The sequence below is a fragment of the Tympanuchus pallidicinctus genome, unplaced genomic scaffold, assembly GCF_026119805.1.
Source record: "Tympanuchus pallidicinctus isolate F22 unplaced genomic scaffold, pur_lepc_1.0 scaffold3, whole genome shotgun sequence".
NCBI lineage: Eukaryota > Metazoa > Chordata > Aves > Galliformes > Phasianidae > Tympanuchus > Tympanuchus pallidicinctus.
This window is the reverse complement of record NW_026294747.1, coordinates 39,444,542-39,464,184: the sequence shown is the minus strand read 5'-3', so window position 1 is coordinate 39,464,184 and position 19,643 is coordinate 39,444,542. Positions and strand designations below refer to the sequence as shown.

Below are 19,643 nucleotides of genomic sequence, written 5' to 3'. Positions count from 1 at the left end.
GCACTGGTATCCTTGCAAGTATCACTACATAACACTGAAGCATTATTCAGTGTATAATGTCATTAGTAATTTGTAAACATAAAGAAACTCTGCACCAGATAGATTATAATTTCCATAAAGAGAAACTAGACTAACAACAAATAACATTGCATCAATATGCAAAGACAACGAATCTCAACAGTGCTATGTGAGGTCTCACAAAATGACCCTGCATCATGCTCTGAAGTCAATAATGATGGTAGTGGCACAGTGAGTGCAAGATTGAACCCTAATGTTTGATCAATAATCACTACACTGGGTCACGGCACTGAATCAGAGATCATTTTGCATTGTAACGTTGGATCACCTTGCATGATACTTCAAGGTCACCTGACATCCAGTTCAGGGGTACTGTGCCATGATATTGTATGAATATACAGAGATGCTTTCCTGTAACAGCAGATTAGTATAGAGGAATACTACTTGACTGCCATGACATTAATATTGATGAGAGAACTTGCACATCACAAGGACACTTACGCTTTCTCTTTTCAGGACAAATTCAAGTGAGCATGAGCTGTAAATGGGCAAAGTTTTGCTAACAACAGCAAGGATACCTCTTTTCCCAAGACTGTACTGTCCTTTCATATTTTTTTCTCCAACTTGCATGGACAGCAGGTACTTCATTCTACTACACTTCTTAACTGTTCAGCCATTTGACTGAATGTGATTGACCTCACTACAACCCGTAGAGAGTAGCACGATTCAAAAGGAAACCACTGTGACAGGGAAATGGCCCAATTATGCTGAGTCTGACTTTTTCTCTAGGAAACAGATTCAGAGCATAACACATCAAGACACAGAAGCAAGCAGTCATCCAGTGATTGCAATTGAAGGAGAACAAAAAGATGGCAATTACTTTAATCATCTTCCAAGAGGTGGCAATAGCATTTCTTATAATTGCAATGAAAAGCAGAAATGTCAATAGTTTCAACCAGCTTTTCTTTCTAGATGGAGCCTGAATCAGCTCTTCATTTAGGCTACCCAAATATCAACTACTTCCCATTAAGCTGCACTTGGATCAGTCTGTTTTGGTCTCAAATCAGCTTAGAAGGAATTTCAGAACAATAATTGCTGTAAATTCACATCACTTTTCTGGTGTGAATTTGTTTTGAGTTGTTGATATTATTTCCCCCATATATTCCTTTTCTTTCATTTTATTTGTTGCTAGTGCTGATTGTTGCTGAAATAGATTTTTCTGATCTCCGTTCCATGGAGTTCTATCTTTAAACATAACAGGTTTATGATATCAATGTAATCAAATATAACAGTTGGTTTTAAACCAATAGAAGAAACAACCCAGTAAGACTAAATGGCAGATGGCATAGCAATTACTTTTTCTTTTACCCTCATTTTCACTGCAACTGGAAAAAATAACCCAAGTTACCAGCGTAGACCCCAAATCCTCTGTGTTCTCCATCTGAAGTGGATAATAAGGGTCTTCTACCTAAGACTTCAGTTCGGAATCAGCATGCAAACAAGGAAATAAGGAATGTAATTAAGTGATGAGACTCAGATGAGGTATGTAGTTGGCCTTCATGATTTTGAAGGTCTTTCCAAACTAGAGGACTCTATAATTGCAGTGAATGTTTTGAAGAATATTCTGCTCAGCCAGAGAGCGAAAAATAGCTGTCAGGAAGAAAAGAGCTCTGTGCAACAGTTTGTCTTGGGCTGGACAAGGGAGTTCTACAGAAAGATTTGTACTCAATGCACTACATCCTCTCTCATGCTGCGTACAAAGACCTTCGAATTCCAGGATGAATCATCTCTTACCTTTTCTCATTTACACAAATGCTGTGGCATTATAGGTGGACTGATCCAAAAAGCTGTTGTAATACAAGTGTGTGTAATGAAGTTGGCACAAAACAGTGAATTTTAAATAGCATTTTGCTCAGTCTCCCAGTACTGTGAATAACCTGGAGATTCCAGCATGTCATTTCATCTTTCATTTTGACAGTTCAGTGTATCCCATCCCAAGTGCTTGACCTGAAAACGTAGACATATTTTAAATGAAACAGAAGGTTAATTACAAAGGCTGAAGCCATTAAATGAAGGCTTATCAAATATTAATCAGTTTGTCCACTGTTCTCTTGTACCTATCAGAAAGTATTTATATGACAGTGACAGGCTTTTAAAGTTCATATCTCTTAGCAACTGTATTATCTTATCTGGCTGCACGATTAGACTCCACTAGCAAAGTAGAAAAATAGCAAATGCCATTTCAGACAACGTGCTTCCTCAAAAAAAGTTTAGGTGATGCAAAATGGAATATGAATCCCTCAAAACCTTCCTAATTTAGGCATCGCAGTGGGCTCCAGTTCTGTATTTAATTCATTAAGGCTTACCAGTGAAGAAGCACTGGAGGTTTTTAAATAGGGTCTGTGATGTTTATAAAGAAAAGCTGAAACAACATCTGATAAGCATTTAAGCAAGCATCAGTGAAAGCAATAGTCACATGCTAGGACAATAAGTGGAAAGATCTTTGTCCACAGTCATTCCAGAATAACTACAATCAGTGTTGAAAGCTGTAAGAATATTAGCCCAGAAGTTCTCTTCAAAATAAGGAAGCAGAGATTCCATTAATTACTTTCACATACGTGAAAGCTTTTCCCTTGAAAAACAAATCCCTCATTGAGGAAAATGCTTAAGTAGTATCAATAGAAACATGTCTTTCCAAAAAATTAAGATTTTATTACCATATTAAACATTCAAGCCTACTCAGATGTGAAATCATCACTTGTACAAAGTGGTAAAATCCTCATAACTTGTTAACAGTAAACTAAGAGCAAAAGATCCAGGAAATGCAATGCAATCTGTCTTGAATTGAAATGATTATATATCTATTTTCTAATTCCTGAATTCTTCATTACTACTAGAAGCACCATATCTTTCAGTTGTCTTTTCCCCTCAAAACTTAGATGTTTTTCATCTTATTTGTTTTTTTTTTGTTGCACTGCAGTTAAAATTTAATATGCAATTTTGATAATTATAAATTTGCTACTAAACATCAGACACCATATCACCAATTTCCAATAAACAGATAAACAATATTCCCATGAGTTTGCAAAATGACAATTTCCCTGCCCTCAGATCGTTATAAAAATAAACTGAACCTAAACCTAGCTAATCAGAAAGCCCTTGGGGCACTATTCTTAATCTATTTCAGAGAACCTTCTATCTTTTTTTACACCAGAAATCTAGAGAACAAGCTTTATCTAGTTTCTGTATTTCTATTATACACTACGCATTCTAATTTTCAGCTTTTATCCTTAGAAGACAGCTCTCCCTGAGGTTTCCAATGCTTCAATGTTCCATATACCCTGTAGTCTATCATCAAAGGTAAAGACTACGATAAATTTTACAGAAGATATACAAGATTAATATGATGGTTGGATATCTATTTAATCCTACTATTATCTTTGTATAAGGTATTGCTTGCAGTGTCCTGCTGACCTTTGGGACTGTTTTACCCCTTAATTTCTTTGCATAAATTCTTAGGAAAGCCTGGCCTGTTTTAGGTATTAACTTGCACCTCCTTGGTAGATCTTTGAGAAATGTAACTAATGTTTCTGAATATGTAAAGTGATACTGTATACTTATTCATTCTGAGGTAAGTCTGTCCAACCAAGGACATGAGTAACACAAATCTAACAACAAGAACTATGAAGGTTATTGCTAAGACCTCATCAATATCAAGTCTTCAAATCTAATATTATGTGAGTATTCTCCGCATAATATTCTGTTCCTATCAAGAATAATCAGAGTGCTTTGAAAAGAGTCAGACTATATTCATATTACTACAATAAGGCACTCTTTTATACCATTTAATAGTACTCCTTCCATATGCTGAAGGTAACTCCAGGTCCTTTTGAGGACTTTGAGGTTCTTTCAAGCAAGCAAATGAGTTCATGTTCCACGGCCTCAGCTAAATTTGCCTAAAATTTGGTTTGCTGTTCACCCTCATAACTACACATTTCCTAGCAAGCAGTCTGCATTCTGTTAACAGATGATGTGTAAAGAGAGGAAGGAACACAGAGATCATGAGAAGCAGCACAACTCCAGTCAGCATGAGACACTGTGACGAATCTTTGAAGACTAAGTTTATCATCAGCGAGACACAAACCTTTAGTTATCTTGGCCTATTTTCCATCCTCATTATAAAAACAACAACAAAACACCTTGAGACTCATAGTAGTTTTCAACATCAAATTTAGCTACTGCTACAGTAGGTGAGGTTAGCTTTACTAACAAGGGCCTTTAAGAAATTTTACCCTCTATTTCCACACAGTTGTGCCACTAATGCTTGGTGGTGGGTTGGCTCTGGTGGAATTCAAACATCCTATTAGCTGCTTGTTCATTTTCCCCCTTGGGCAAACGAGGAACAAGGGTATCTGCTCTGTTGGAGGAGGAAGTGCTCCATAGCAGATGTTCCCCCTAATGTTTATGACTTATTCTTTTCCCATCCTTTTCTCTCTTAGGCATTTTCTTCCATTTCTTTAATGTTATCACCGAAGAACCATCAGCTGGGTTAGCTATTAGGCTTAGCTACATCCTGCATTTAGTCTGCTGGAGACAGTTGTGTACAGCATGGGGGCAGACCACAGCATCCTCTCTCAAAGGCTATTGCTTCAGCCCCTCCTGCTGTTAACACTGTCGTTTACACCCAATACACAGTTTTATATCATATGATAATATAACATGGCTGCACAATTCCCTCTCTTGCCTCTCCTCACTGGCATTTAGACAAGTTTCATTCGCATCTATGGATATATGGCGTTGGCACCAAACTGCATTCACAATAACCTCCTCATTTATGCTAGTATGTAATGCTTCCTGTCACCTCTAGACTTAGTTTATACAACCAAGACAGTGTAACTTAACAGTGAAGTGGACCACAGGCTTTTCAGTCCAAGCAATGTAAGCAAGGAGCCCAAAGTACCCAAGGACTCATTTTATTTGTTCTGAATTTAAGCCAGCTATAAGAACAATGAATCTCCATTTCACTCTCATAATCGACAAAAATACACTTCAAATGAAGAGAGCCAACCACTCTCAGGCATTTCGCTAGAAAACGAAACAAAGCAACAATCCTACAAGGGAGCACTTGCTGTCAGATGTCACCTGATTTCAGAAAGGAGTAGGAAAGAGACACAGAATTTGTTCTAGCTGATCTACAGCCCCTCCCAAAACACAATGGCATTAAAAACGAAGGATTTAGTAAAAAGTACTGAATAATGTTCAGCAGTTAATCCTTTAAGCTCCAGCTAGTTCAAATGTATTCCTCTGACCTGACTTTGCTCTAGCGATACTGGTGACCTCCAAAGTCCACCAAAGACATCCTCTATCAGCAGTTTTGGAGAAAGAGCAACACACTCATCCTCCCAGGAGAAAGGTGACTTTTGACATAAGAGTGCACACATTACAGTATGAGAGGCAAGAACCTTCTGTAAGAACCTAAATCCATTTTTTTTTTTCCCTTTATGGTTTAAGGAAATAACTATCCAGTGTATGATCAGTGTCCAGTGAAACTTTCATGGGTAAGTTCAAATGAGGAACTTCTTTCAGCAAGCACTGTGGAACATGCATCATTAATTGAATGCTGTCACAGCTCCATTAACCCTAATGAAGACATTTCTGCAATCAAAATAATCCTGTAGAAATAAAAACTTGCCTCAACTTCAGTATATTTAAGCCATTTAAGAATTAGAACTTGCAGATTTTTTTGAAGATCATATTTTATTCAAAGAAAGCAGTGAGAAACAGGTACAACGTGCATGTCACTGTGTCATTATCAAGTGTACTAGTTATCACCGGTCCTTCTTTGTTTCTTTGGTCACGATGTGTGTCACATCAAGGTAATTTTAAGAAGAACAATATAGAAAGCTCTAATGCAATACATAAGTGAAGCAGACAAAATAGCTCACAGTTCTACTTTTTGCCTACTTGCACGTTTTAAAAATCAGAATTACTCTTCCATGCCTCTATAAAGCTTATTTTCTCAGCTATCATGCCTGTTCCGTAACCTACATTTTTCATTAAGTAAATGGAATTACTCTAACAAATAGTTTTTGTGATAGGAAGTGGATAGGAGCAGGGCAAGGAGGAAATGCATCGGGCAGCTGCTAAGGGATGTTAAAACATGGCCAGACTAGATCAATATTGGGTGTGCAACTTCAAATTGCATGTAACAAGGTATTATCGTCTGTCCCCAAAGAGTAGCAATCATCCTTCAGTACTGCTGCTCACATTACAAGAGATGTCTTTTCAATTATCTCAAAGGCCAGATTTACCATGCTCTATTCACCAGTTCAGAAGCCCATTAATGACTATCTCAGGAATCCTGCCTATCATGTGATTTCCAGTCTGACACATATTCTGCAAACTGAGCCAGTGTGTCTCCTAACACGTCAAAATGTTTATCATTTCCAAGACTGACAGTTGAAAGCCAGAGGACAACCCATCTTCCTTTTAACTCAGCATTATCACTGAACACAGTTATCACTGAAAACTACATAAATGAGCAAACAAGAATTATGAATACAAAGTGTCAATATCATGACACAGGACAACACATTGGAAGGGAACTTAAAGCCTTTGGTTAAGAGTTCTTTAAATTAAACACATTACTTCTGTAAAAGGTTTCTGAAACAAAGACAACTGCATGCAGATGCACTGAGCTCTGGTTGTTTCACAGTTTCTATTTCACGCTAACTCTACTGTATTGCTTCTTTATTCCCTCTCCTCAAAAGGAGAAAGGAAAAAAAACCAATAAAAAATGGGCTCAAGGGTTGAGATAAAAACAGGAAGATCGGTCATCAATTACTATCACGGGCAAAACAGATTAACTGTAGGCAGATTAATATAATTTATTACCTATTACTAAAAGACTAGAGCAGTGAGAAACTAAAGGCGACCTGAGAACACCAAAGGCAGCTGCTGATCACAGAGGCCACCCCTGCAGGTGTCCTGCTACCAAAGCCTCTGCACATAACCCTAATACATCTACACATCCAAGCCTAAACCAAACATATAGTATTAAGATACCCTAAGTAGCTTGCATATATCAATCTTGGGTCAGTTTACAACAAAGCAGCAATGTTTATCTGATGCTATAATGTAATCAGTCCTCTTGAACACAGCTGAATGCTTCAAACAAATTCTGATTAGAACTCAGATCGAAAAGGATTTTAAAACCAGTTTCATTTTAAAATCAGTTTTAAGGGGAAAAAAAAAATCACAGTAAGATAGTCCGAACTATATGAATGGAGCCTGCAGGAAAAAGACAAAGTGACTGAAGATCATTTCATTTACAAACCTTGATGTAATTAACAGTAATCATTACTGAAGAGCTCTATTCAATTTGGCTTAAAGAAATATTTGAGAAACCACAACATCCCTCCCTTCTGCAAAGAAGAGACAAGAATACATATAGTGTAAGGTCTTGAAAATACCACCAACAATAAGAACTACATTTATGCACTGAAAGAAGCAGTAAAGATTCACATATGTAAGACAGATTTTTCAGGATAAACACAAGAAGAGTATTACTCACTTTCACAACACAATTTTACCATATCACAGCAAAATCTTTTCAGTATATCAAACAATGCACTGAAATAGCTCTTGTAAAACCCTTTCTGTAAACCCAATACTGTAGGAGTGTGAATGAAGTTAGGTCTTCGTGGTAATTAAAAGTGACAGTTTTATAAAACAATCACTTGCAACAAGGTGCAGACAGTTCTGCACTCCCTGCGATGTTAGAGGTCACTGAGTATAAATTTAGGCACAAAACAAAGAAATCTATTTATGGTGAAATGACCTTTCCTGCCTCAGCTCTTCAGCGCACTTGTATAACACCACCTGAAACAAACCCACCTCTCCCTCCCTTGAAACCCCCCCAGCTGTATAGCTTAAATACCTTTCAATAGGTCCTCAATCTTTCCATGTGATGCCCAATTCATTGCCTTAGCAGGTACAGAAAGACTCTCCTGTTGCGGAGGTCCATTTACTTTAGTTTGAAATGTTGCAGCATGTGCTGCCCCCACCTGAATCACACCTAAAGATCACTGTACAGTGAGCACCTAGTCTCCTGAAATATATTTAAGCTACAGCATTCCATATACAAAAGGGTAATAAAAAATAAGTTCATAAAATCTATTTTAACTGTACACTCAAAGCAGTCTCCAAGGAAAAGTAGATTCTACATCCCCTTTTTAAAGGAGAGGAAATGCCTGTTAAGTTTGAGGATCTTCCCTAACTTTAGTTAAATTGTATAACAGAAGCATGATATGGTGTACTCCACAGAATTATCTCTAAGGCTGAGCAGCATCACACTAAAGAGGTGTGATGTTAGCATCATTTTACATATATTGAATTACAGCGTTGGTATATTTTACTGCTGTTCACGTGAGACTATCTGGAAATGATAAATGATAACAGAGTAAAGGAAGCTTGAATCAGCACAATATACTCTTCTTTATCATACTTAATTTTTGCTATTACACAGATTTCATAGACTTCACTCCTGACATCAGTAATTGACAAGAAGAAAAGAATAAGCTAAAACAGGGACAGCATGCACTAAAGTAAGTTTAGATATTCCAAGTTAGTAGTGTACATAGTCATCAGTACAGGCAAAAATACTCTCAGCTGATGCGTTATGCTGGCCCAAATTGCACTAGTCAGTAGTTTGCAAATTGCTTAAAGCATTTGAAATTTAAATGTAGAAGAGAAAAAAAAATGACAAACATAGTTAAGAGCTTTCACACTAAAGTTTTACTTCAGCTTTGTTTGGGACTGTGCTTGCAGTCTTCCCCATACCAATTCTTTTGCACAAGAGGCATAAAAACCTCTCAAACCAGCAGGAAACTCTCAGTTCAATCACGCTTTATGTACTGAAAGGTTAACAAATGGGAGAGTCTTATTAGTACAAATAATACCATTTCAGCCTATGATCTCAGCAACACACAAGCTAAACAAGTTCAGGACCCAGTGCATTTGAATGAAAAGGAAAAACCAAACAAAAACAACAACACCTGATGCTATAAAATTGACCCTCAGATATTATGGGCAACAGCAGCTTTCCAAAGGTACTACACTTTCCCAGCAGTTAGCATTGTCCCCTGAGAGTGGTTCAAAAGAGGTACAAGGAAAGAGGTCTTACTGTTTTAAGGAAAGAGGACCATTCAGAGATAATCATCTCCAATTCCAACGTTATATCTTCAGTTACATCATCTAATCTCAATTCCCTAGTTTTCTCATTTTATAAAGATGTTCACATGCACCTTTCAAAGAAATACTTTGATGTATTGTGATTGTTTAGATGTTTTAAAATAAAATGCATGTGCATTTCAATCATTGTAACAACTGTGAAGGCAGTGGTTTTGAATAAGAACTGTGCCTCTTCATGAATAAGCAAGCATGTAATAAGTTGGATGCTGGAGTTCTAGCAAAACTAGTTCTGTGCACTCTCCTTTAAATTCTCCCTGCACTGCCTTTTTAAAAAGGAAAAGGTAGCATTCTTCGTTCATTTCTCATGTAGAACTGTGGACTAGTTTTTCATGCTCTGTAGGAGAGTTTATTTTTATCCTGTAACCAGATGCATGCCATTGATTAATTTATCTTTTTCTCTAAGCTGTATTTTGAAATCCTTGGAAATTAAAGTTGTAGTGCAAACATGTTACACATTGTTTGAATTAGATAAGTTTACATTTTATTAGAAAGATTCAATACTATGTTTTCTTTTAAGACGTTCTTCCTAGAGACTTAATAGAGGAACAATTCATTTCACTGTAACAGATGTAGTACTGAGCAGTTGTTAACCTTTGATGAGAAGGTTACGTCAGATACCAAGTAAGGGGTAAATTAAACTGGTGATTGCCCTTGTTTAATTGCTTTTGAGTAGTACTCAGCATGTTTGAACACACAGTGAATTATTACCGTACCCTGCTGCTATCCATTAACACCAAGATCAAGAATTTTTTTTTTTTTTTTTTTTTTTTGCTGCAGTCATAGAGAAGGTGATAAAGGCTTTAATTACAAGCAGATTTAATTTAGAATCTATTAGTGCAATTTATCCATGCATACAGAAGATGTTTTTCTCTGAACCACTCTGTAGGCTCAGTGCTTCACGTAAAGAATTAAGACTACCGGTTGTTAGTATACAGTCTTCAAATATAAACGACTTCTGCTTCCTTCACAATGAACAATAAAAATCTGAGACATTTTCTTCAAATGTTTGATATTTCAAGAAAAGAAATGCACTGGATCCTATATGAGTTTCTTCTTATTTGACTCAGCTTAAAATAAAAGTACACTATTTCACTACTTGTATTTAATTCTTAAGGAAAGACAACAAGACAACATGCACAATAACAAAAAGAACCGCAGTAAGAAATATATAAACTTTCTCAGCATAAAAAAAAGACCCAATATTTTGTGGTTTACTCACTCTCTGACAAACTGCTTTACAAAATGAGAAAATCTTCAAATCTTAAAAAGCTCTCAAATATTAAGTACTGCAAAAACAGTAAAGACAATTCAGTTCAAGTTGCACTGAAATTATTATATATTATAAAGCCCTAGATGAAGTATTCCATCAACATTATAAACACAGGCTAAACTAAAATAACCATTAAACAAAATACTGTATTTGTTATTTTGCATTTTATATAAAGAACAAGTGATAATCTAACATTTAACATTACGTTATGTCATACAAAGTCTATGGATAGCTACTTTAGAAGATTGAGAATTGATCATTTAACAACTCAGTGATTCAAACAACCAGAACAAAACTTAAGGTACTGTCACAAATTTACATGGTACATGGTTTAGTAGGAGCTATTGGGAATAGGTGAACGGTTGGACTAGGGGATCTTTTAGGTCTTTTCCAACCTTGGTGATTCTATGATTCTATGATTCTATGAAATTAAACAGGTTTCAAAGCTTCATGACGTATTTTAACAGAAGCTGCATACTTACAGAATAATCTCTCACATCAGCTACCTCACAGACTTTTTTTTTTCTTGTTCACTTGCAGGTTCATACTGGGGCAAGAAGAAGCTGTTGTCCATTACACCAAACCATTATCTTAGTAATAGAAGCCAGCTTCCTTGATTAAACAAAATAAGATAAAGCAGCAAACCTCTCTTCTTATGGAAAAAAATTAGATCATCATATATTTAATCCACATTTTACAAAGTTATCAATGCAACTTTCCAGTAAATCTCCCTTCCAGTTCTTAGTTTTCCATTCTCTATTGTCAAACTAAACTCAAATCAGCCTTCAGAGCTGAAGCCCCAATATTCTTTTCAGGTTTGTGACTCTAATAAGGTGAACTTGTGGCCCAATCTGCAATTTTATCATTTTTGCTAATATTGCTCTTCCAGCTCTTTCTACGATAACTCCAATTTGTTTCACAACCTTCAATAACAGTGAAAGCACTAGGATCTATGCATAAACTGTTTCTGAGTGAAGAGTTAATGAGTCCCTCTATATCAAAGCATTGAGCTTCCATGCTGCTTGAGTGGAACAAGGGATCTAAAATCTATCATCTTTATCCACAGGATATCAGTGTGCTATTTCCTGCACTACTGCATTCAACTACATACATTCATTCATACAGATGGTGCAGCCACTGGCAACAAAACAGGGACTGAACCTCAAAAGGACGTCACAATCACTTGATAAGGTACAGCAACAAGCTGTGCCAGCCATAAACAGCATACTAGGGTGAAAAGCTCCTTAACCTTCAAAGGTTTACTCTCAACTCTTTGTCAGCTACCACAGGCTCTTCCCCAAGAGCTAGTAGACAATACATAGACAGTTTCCATGCATAATATGAACTTGTCCAAATACACGAAAAGTGATTCACTTTTCAAAATAAAAGTAGAAGTAACAATAACATGTTTTAAAAGCTGCTTTGGAAATTTTAAGTCAATTCTCTTTCCTTCAAATTAGTTTTACTTATTTGTATGTGCTCTAGGGAAAAGTAAATACAGCATGCACAAACACAAAAGACTTTGTGGATCCAATGAGTTTAGAGAAGAACAGCACAAAACTTGAAGGCATTTTTGGTCAGAATTCCTGACTGTTTAAGTAGAACAGTTTCATCAAAAATAAATAAATCAAAAACCTTAGCTATTTTCTGCCAGCTGTCAAAGCAGACTACGATGCATATCTCAAATTTGAGGCTCACTCAGATTGTTGCAGTTTGAAGAGTTACTTGTGTTACATCCGTCACTCCCCACAGGAGAAAGGAAATGGAATAGGAAAAGTGACTTGATTGCGGTAAGGAATGATATGGAATACTGATAAAACCAGGACAGATATAGTTTCTGATGTGCATACTTCAAATTTGAGGCTCACTCAGATACAGCTTTTCACATGCAAAACAACAATGCAGAAGTTTGTGTTTGCCATGTTCTTCATTCTACAAACCCAACATAAGTAGATGCTACCTTAGCTCTATTTTTTTTAATGCGGATGAATTGGGTATACGTGCATCTTTGTACACTTAAATATTTTTCAAGTACTTAGTCAGGAACAGAGACCTTCTTCTAGTTAAAGATTACATAAAGCATAAAGCAGGCTGACCCTGGCCAGAATGGATTCCAAGTAGGTCTTTGCAATGTTCATTTTTTCCAGCTATTATGTTCAATAACTGATCTCCCAGGACGCTGTCTAATAATGTCAAAAGGTACTTCATGTCATTACCCTGTCATGGTCATAAAACATCAAAATAGTCATGAAAAAATCCAACTAATTTGTGTGGAATACCAAGAAATTCATCTTCACATAATGCACCATACCTTGTTACACAAAGATAGATCAACAAAAAAATTTAGCACGATTAAGATGCTAGTCTCATCTGAAAATGACTGCCATCCTAAGCAAAAAAGAAGACACGACATAACATTTATATTTATCAATAATTATAGAAGGGAGGTAGACTTTTGTGACGCACAGTGTAATGCTTAGAATATGTTTGCAATACAATGCTATGTTATAGCATTAAGTTACCCAGTGTTGTTAGGAGACAATACTCCCACACCAAACATTACAGTGCCAGAATGCTACCTAGTACACAGAGATAACTTAATGAACTACAGCTGCAAATACTTATTTAAAAAAAAAAACAAACAAAGAAATGAAAGAAAAACCCTGCTATATCTTCATATCCCAAAATTAAACCAGAACAGTTCTGATTCCTTCATTCAGCTTATTTGCCTTCTTGCCTGGAAGGTTCGCACTCAAGCTTTCAAGTCTTCGTGCATATGTTAATCCCCAGGTTGCACCTATTAAAGACGGTGCATTTAAAAGTCTGTGCCAGAGAACTCATCCATAATAGAAAACTGCATTCAGATAGATTTTATATGTGAATAATTATAGGAGACCTGCAGAGTATACCCTCAGTTGGTTTTTGTCTTGGTGGAAAATGACTTCTGACAGTCTGTTCTCTTAGACTTTCTAAGGATTCAGACAATGTAACATTTTGCTTGAAAACTCATCCTAATTTCCGTCCTTAATCAGTAAGAGTCCAGCCATTCTCATACACAAGTTGCTTCTCTTTATTAACTATACAAGCATACATTACACAAGATGTCTCCTGTACCTAGCTAGTTAATAAACAATTCCTTGCTTCACTGAAGAAGCCCCTGATCCACCTTATTTTTTGGTGATCTGTTGGCATGCTTCAGCATATAAATTCAGTGTAACATGTTTTATTCTACAACCACCTTTAAAGGCTCCTAATTTGTTTAAACAGACAAGAGAAATGTACACAGATCATTGCTGGTTCTTGAATGAAATGCCACATAATAAGCACTAAACTTCAGAAATGAAGATAACCCTCGTACATTGATGCTCAACTGCTTTTGGTACACTCAAAGAAGCATATCAAACTCAAAGACTTATTTTATACAGGTTTAAGGCCTGGAAAAGCAAGAGTAAAAGCCCTGTTCTGAACTTGTAAATATAACTCATAATTAAGATATGGAGACATTATTTGGTTAGATAGGAGCAGACTGGGGAGGAAGTGTTCCTCCTGCTGCGAGGGAAGATCAGATGTGTGACCACCTGCAGAGTCTGAACATCCAAAAGTCTAGAATACCAGTAAGATGCATCCTGGCAGAATTAGCTGATGTAGTCACCAATCCACTCACAAAGATATTTAAAAAGTAGTGGCAATGAGGTGAAGCCCCCGGTGACTGGAAAAAAAAGGCAACATCACAGCCATTTTTAAGAAGGGTAAAAAGGATGCCCTCAGAAACTACCAACTTGTCGGTCTCACCTCAGGGCCAGGAAAGATCACAGAGCAAGTCCTCCTGGAAGCTATGCTAAGGCATGTAGAAGATAGAGAAGTGATATGGGAGAACCAGCATGGTTTCACTGAGGGCTAATCCTGTTTGACCAACCTAGAGGTCTTTTATGATGGTGTAACTGCACCAGTGGACAAGGCAAAAGCCACTGATCTCATCTATCTGGACTTCATAAGGCCTTTGACGCAGTACCCCACAACAGCCTACTCTCAAAATTGGAAAGATATGGATTTGATGACTGGGCTGTTCAATGGACAAAGAACTGGCTGCAGGATCAAGCCCAGAGGGTGGTGGTCAATGGCTCAATATCTGGATGGAGATCAATGACAAGTGGTGCCCACAGTGGTCAGTGCTGGGACCAACATTCTTTAAAATCTTCACTGACACTGACAGCATGGTCAGCTACATCTTCAGCAAGTTTACTAATGACACCAAGCTGCAGGGTGCTGTCAACACACCCAAGAGACAGGATACCATCCAGAAGGACCTAGACAGGTTTGAACAGTTAGCCTAGGTGAAGCTCATGAGATTCAGCAAACTGAAGTGCAAAGTCTAGTACCTGGGTCAAGGCAACCCTCACCACCAATACAAGGTGGGAGATGAAAGGATTGAGGTCAGGCCTATCAAAAAAAGGATACTGATGAGAAGCTGGACGTGAGGCAGCAATGTGCCCTTACAGACAGAAAGCCAAACCTGGGCTGCATCAGAAGAAACACGTACAGCAGGCTGAGGGAGGTGATCCTGTCTCTCTGCCTGGCAGATGCCTCACCTGGAGTACAGCATCCAGATGTGGAGTCCTCAGTAGAGGAAAACACACTGATCTGTGCAACTGCATCCAGAGAAAAGCCTCAAAAATGATCCAAGGGATGGAATCTCTCCTATAAGGACAGGTTGAAAGAGCTGTTCAGCCTGGAGAAGACAAGGCTCCAAGGTGACCTGATAGTCACCCTTTAATACCTGAAGGGGAGCTACAGGAAAGAAGAGAACAGATTCTTTAAAGGATCTATTATAATAGGACAAGGGGAAAGGGTTTCAAGCTTAAAGAGGGTAGAGTTAGGTTGGACATAAAAAAAAAAAAAAGTATTTTACAGTGAGGGTGGTGAGGCACTGGAACAGGTTGCCAGCAGATGTGGTGGATGCCCCATTCCTGTAGACAAGTCAAGGTCACGCTGGACCAGCTTCTGGGCAACCAGATCTAGCTGTGAATGTTCCTGTTCATTGCAGGGGAGTTAGACTATATGATCCAGTTAGAGCTATTCACACTAACGCCTCATGCTTCATATACATCGATCTGAAATGCATGCCATCTATTTTCCCATTGCTGCTGGCTTATTCTACATTGTAAATCAGGAGAGAAAGTAGTTTCAGAGGTTGTAATTTTTTGTCATTTAAGAGACAGTTTAGTTAATGAATTTCCACAATGTCTGAAGGAGTAGTAATTTTAAAATGAATCCAAACAGATCATAAATTAAACAATATCCAAGTCTTTGTAAAAGATACCTTCTTTGCCTTTTTGTCTCTTGGAAAGATTATAATGAACGCTCCAAAACATACACAGTGTTAAAAAAAAAAAATCATGGAAACTATTAAGAAGTCTCTCTAGAATAATACAAGTTCCTTTAACAACCTTTAAAATTGTACCAGATTTGTATACAATACAACCCATACTATGACTGGATTGTTTTAGTGTAGTAATGCACAGTACAAAATGATCACTAAGAAATTTGTTAACTATAATAAACAACAGAGCAGCTAAGGAAGAATGAGAAGGCCAGAGTTCAGTAGATACTATCCTTAAAAAACAGTTTTTATAAATAAAGGTCTGACTGGCATACCAGAAAGACCCCAAAAAAAGAGGCCTCTCCAGTACTCGTTCAAAAACATCCATCAGTTAAAATAAATAGAAGAATTCCTCCCCAAAAGCCAATTTGTTAGTTTGTTAAAATGCATAAAATGAGTTAATTTAACATCGGTTTTCCCTGATTTAATACGTATTTTAATTCTAATTCTTTCTCCTGTGTTTAATGTAGTTTCATAACTTTTTCCTGATATACAAATATATTTCTCCTGTATTTTTAATCATCATTTGAACTGTCTTATCCAAACAAAAAACATAGAACCATGACATTTTGACACTGGAAGACTGCCTAATGGAAGGACAAGGCTTGAGAAACAGAAGATGGACAGCACCTTTGAACATAACAGCACACAGCATGTGGTAATTTTCAGTTAGTCAGGAAGACTGATCTCACAGAAAGCTTGCATATGTCTTGCAAAGTAAAACGTCATACACAGTCTCACATTTTAGTTGTCAAGATGCAACTTTCAGTATTCAACCTTTTCCAAAATAATTTGATGTTAACTCAGTTCTGTGGCTTTCAGTAATTTACATAAAATGCTTGAATTATACATAAACTAGAAATAACAAACTAGAAATAACAAAGTCTTAAAGATATTCAAGAAGCCAATAGCAATTTTTAAAGTTCAAACTTATCTATTGTATATATAGTGACATGAGGCTCAGACCACATTTTCTATTTGAACATTGGTATTATCAACAATAGACATGATAAGGGTGAATACCACACAGAAAAACACAGCAACATACCTTTGCTATTCACAAATAACTGGCAAATCCTCCTAATTCACCATGTCTAAGAAAGCACAAGAGAAAGCTGAACTGCTGTATTTGCTGCCAGTGAGTATTTTTACACATAAAATTGGCCAAACTGTACTTGAAGTGGCCAAGAGAACTTTTAGCACTAACACCAACAACAGTTCATAGCTTAGGTATCTAATGTCTCTAGATCTCCGATAATGCCAAAAAGATGACCATTCAAAAAAAATTTCTGTTGGACTCATCTGTAAGGAAAGAGGAAATACTAAAGACCAAATTACAGAGAAAAAAAACTGTGCACCTTTGTCACTGATGCTGAAAAAAACTCATTATGTACATACTCTCATTGTTAAAAGTTCTCAATAAAAGATTCAAATTCCCTGTTGGTAGTTCTGTGCATTTTCCCTCTTCCTTCTATTGAGCACTACCTTAAGACAAGTCTGACTTCCATTTTCTCTGTAACATCCCAGAAGGCAGCCAACAGCAATAAGATCCTTTTTTCCTCCTAAGATCTAGCCACCTTGCATCTTTCTACCTCTGCTCACATGCCTTGCACATTGTTTTCCAGTTAACAGACAATACAGAAGTCTTATACGTTATAATAGCTGAAGAATACAATTTCTTCTTCATTCACGTCCAACCTCGTTAGCTTGAGAAGCTACAGAATTTCAACCCACTTAATGCTGTTTAGTGTGGGTTTTGGTTTTGTTTGGCTTTTGTTTTGAAAGAAGAAAAGCATTTCTTTGGGGAAAAAAGGAGAAAATGCCAGGATTTGATTTTATTTTCATTCCAACACAAAACACGAAACATTCAGAAAGAACACAAAAAGAGATCCAAAACTGGTGACAGTGTAATGGTTCCCAGTCATACTCCAATCATTTTAAATGTCTGAGCCTTATAACAAAATTCTAACTAAAGCCACAGGAAATGCTGGCAATGAGCGCAAGCCTTATATTTTACTTCAGGAACATTCTGCAATATTCCTTACATTTCCACAAGATTTTGAACATTTTAAGTTCCTCTGTACCAGATTAAGACTTTCAATCATTCACATTAGGTCTGTGTATTGTACTGGGATATTCTTCACAATTATTTACACCTTCTCTAATCTCCAATGAAATATCAGCAGCTCTGCAAATGTCACATTCTTCTTCCAACATGAATTAATGTATACAACATGGAAAACATGACCATCAAGCAACATGACTAGCATTTACTTCTAGTGAATTTCTTAACTACTTATTTAGAATGGAAAATAAACCCAATATTGTTTTGCCCCCAACCCTCTCCCCACCTTATAAGGAAAAACACAGAAACAGGCTGAAAAGGTTTCTAGTTTTAGTCTCATTTTCTCATAGAAATGCAAACTTTCACTAAAGCCATTTTCACTGAAGATGTTCTTCATTAATATTTGCATTCAACAGAAAAATAATTCCTGCAAGGCCATGCTATTTGGAACTACCCTGCAATAGCAAACGTCAGTTGTATTGACTCTCTCCACACCAGATAAGAACGTGGTCAGTTCTACTTAACTTCCTCAGTGAGAAAAAATTCTTATTCCATTTCATTCTTTCCTTTCTGAGAATAGCAATAGTCCACCAACATTTCAGAAATATTAGTGAAATTATATTTACATTGTTTCTACAGTTCTTGAATACATTCTATTGCTACTGAATGCTATAAGGCCTTCCCCTCATTCCCCATTCTTCCAGCACCAAGATTTACCTCCCTGTTCATCCCATTCGACAATTTTCACAAACCCTGAAGACTACCTAAGGCAGGTTAATTTGGTGAGTACTGAAGATACAAAAAGAACTGAGAATTACATACCTTATTTCATCATGATAGTTTTCTTTAAACACATAGATAGACATTCAGGTTTGACATAGATGTTGGTTTAGCTATACTCACTATATGCAGTTGCAGAAAATCACCGAGTCCAGGGGCACTGTCAATCCGTACAAGAATGCCATCTTTCACTGTTGTGCTGAAGCCCACAGCAAGACGGTCAGTCCTTGTGCTTGGTCTGTCATTAGCTGGCCAGGTGTACAAGATGAGGCCTCCACTCTTCCCAAATATATACGTGGCACCAGCTAGAAAACAGAAAATTCAGAGACAAAAGCATTAATTACACACATCATTTATTTGTATACTCTGAAAATAATTCTATGGCTTCTAGAAGGAGTATACACAAACATATGCTTTCATTAGTTAACTTGGTAAAAACCAAGATATTCCACTGACCATGCTACTGACAGCACATAGAAGGAATCAGGAAAATTAAGTGGATGATGAAAACATATTTCCACACTCTGGCTGGTAAAAACTGAGACAATGTACACTAAATCCTCATTTGTGACAAATGACATTGTGAGCTCTCTGATATTCATAACATGCATCTTAAGGTGCACAAAATGGTTACTTAGACTACCCTCTCCTGCTTACTACATGCATTCTTCCTTCTATAAAGTCACAAGTTTCCCTTCAAGGAGCCATAACTCTGGAATGCTAGACTAGACTTTTTCTAATACAAGAAGGTATTAAGTTGAAGCTTTTTAAAAATCAGACAAATATATCTGTTCCTTCACCATTAGGCTTGAACTGTTAGAGTCTGTGACAAAAACTCAATTTCTTCCTTGTGGAAGGTGTGTCCCTCACATGAACAT

At 36.9% G+C, this 19,643-nt stretch overlaps 1 protein-coding gene across 16 annotated transcripts in view; it reads right to left on the bottom strand.

Moving 5' to 3' along the window:
- Positions 1-19,643, bottom strand: part of NRXN3 (neurexin 3) — a 943,812-nt gene that overhangs the window by 216,644 nt on the left and 707,525 nt on the right. For all 16 annotated transcript variants that reach the window (XM_052693472.1, XM_052693473.1, XM_052693470.1 and 13 more), the window contains one exon: positions 18,889-19,070. In XM_052693472.1, coding sequence (XP_052549432.1) covers positions 18,889-19,070 — 182 coding nt within the window. The remainder of the gene's footprint in view (positions 1-18,888; positions 19,071-19,643) is intronic.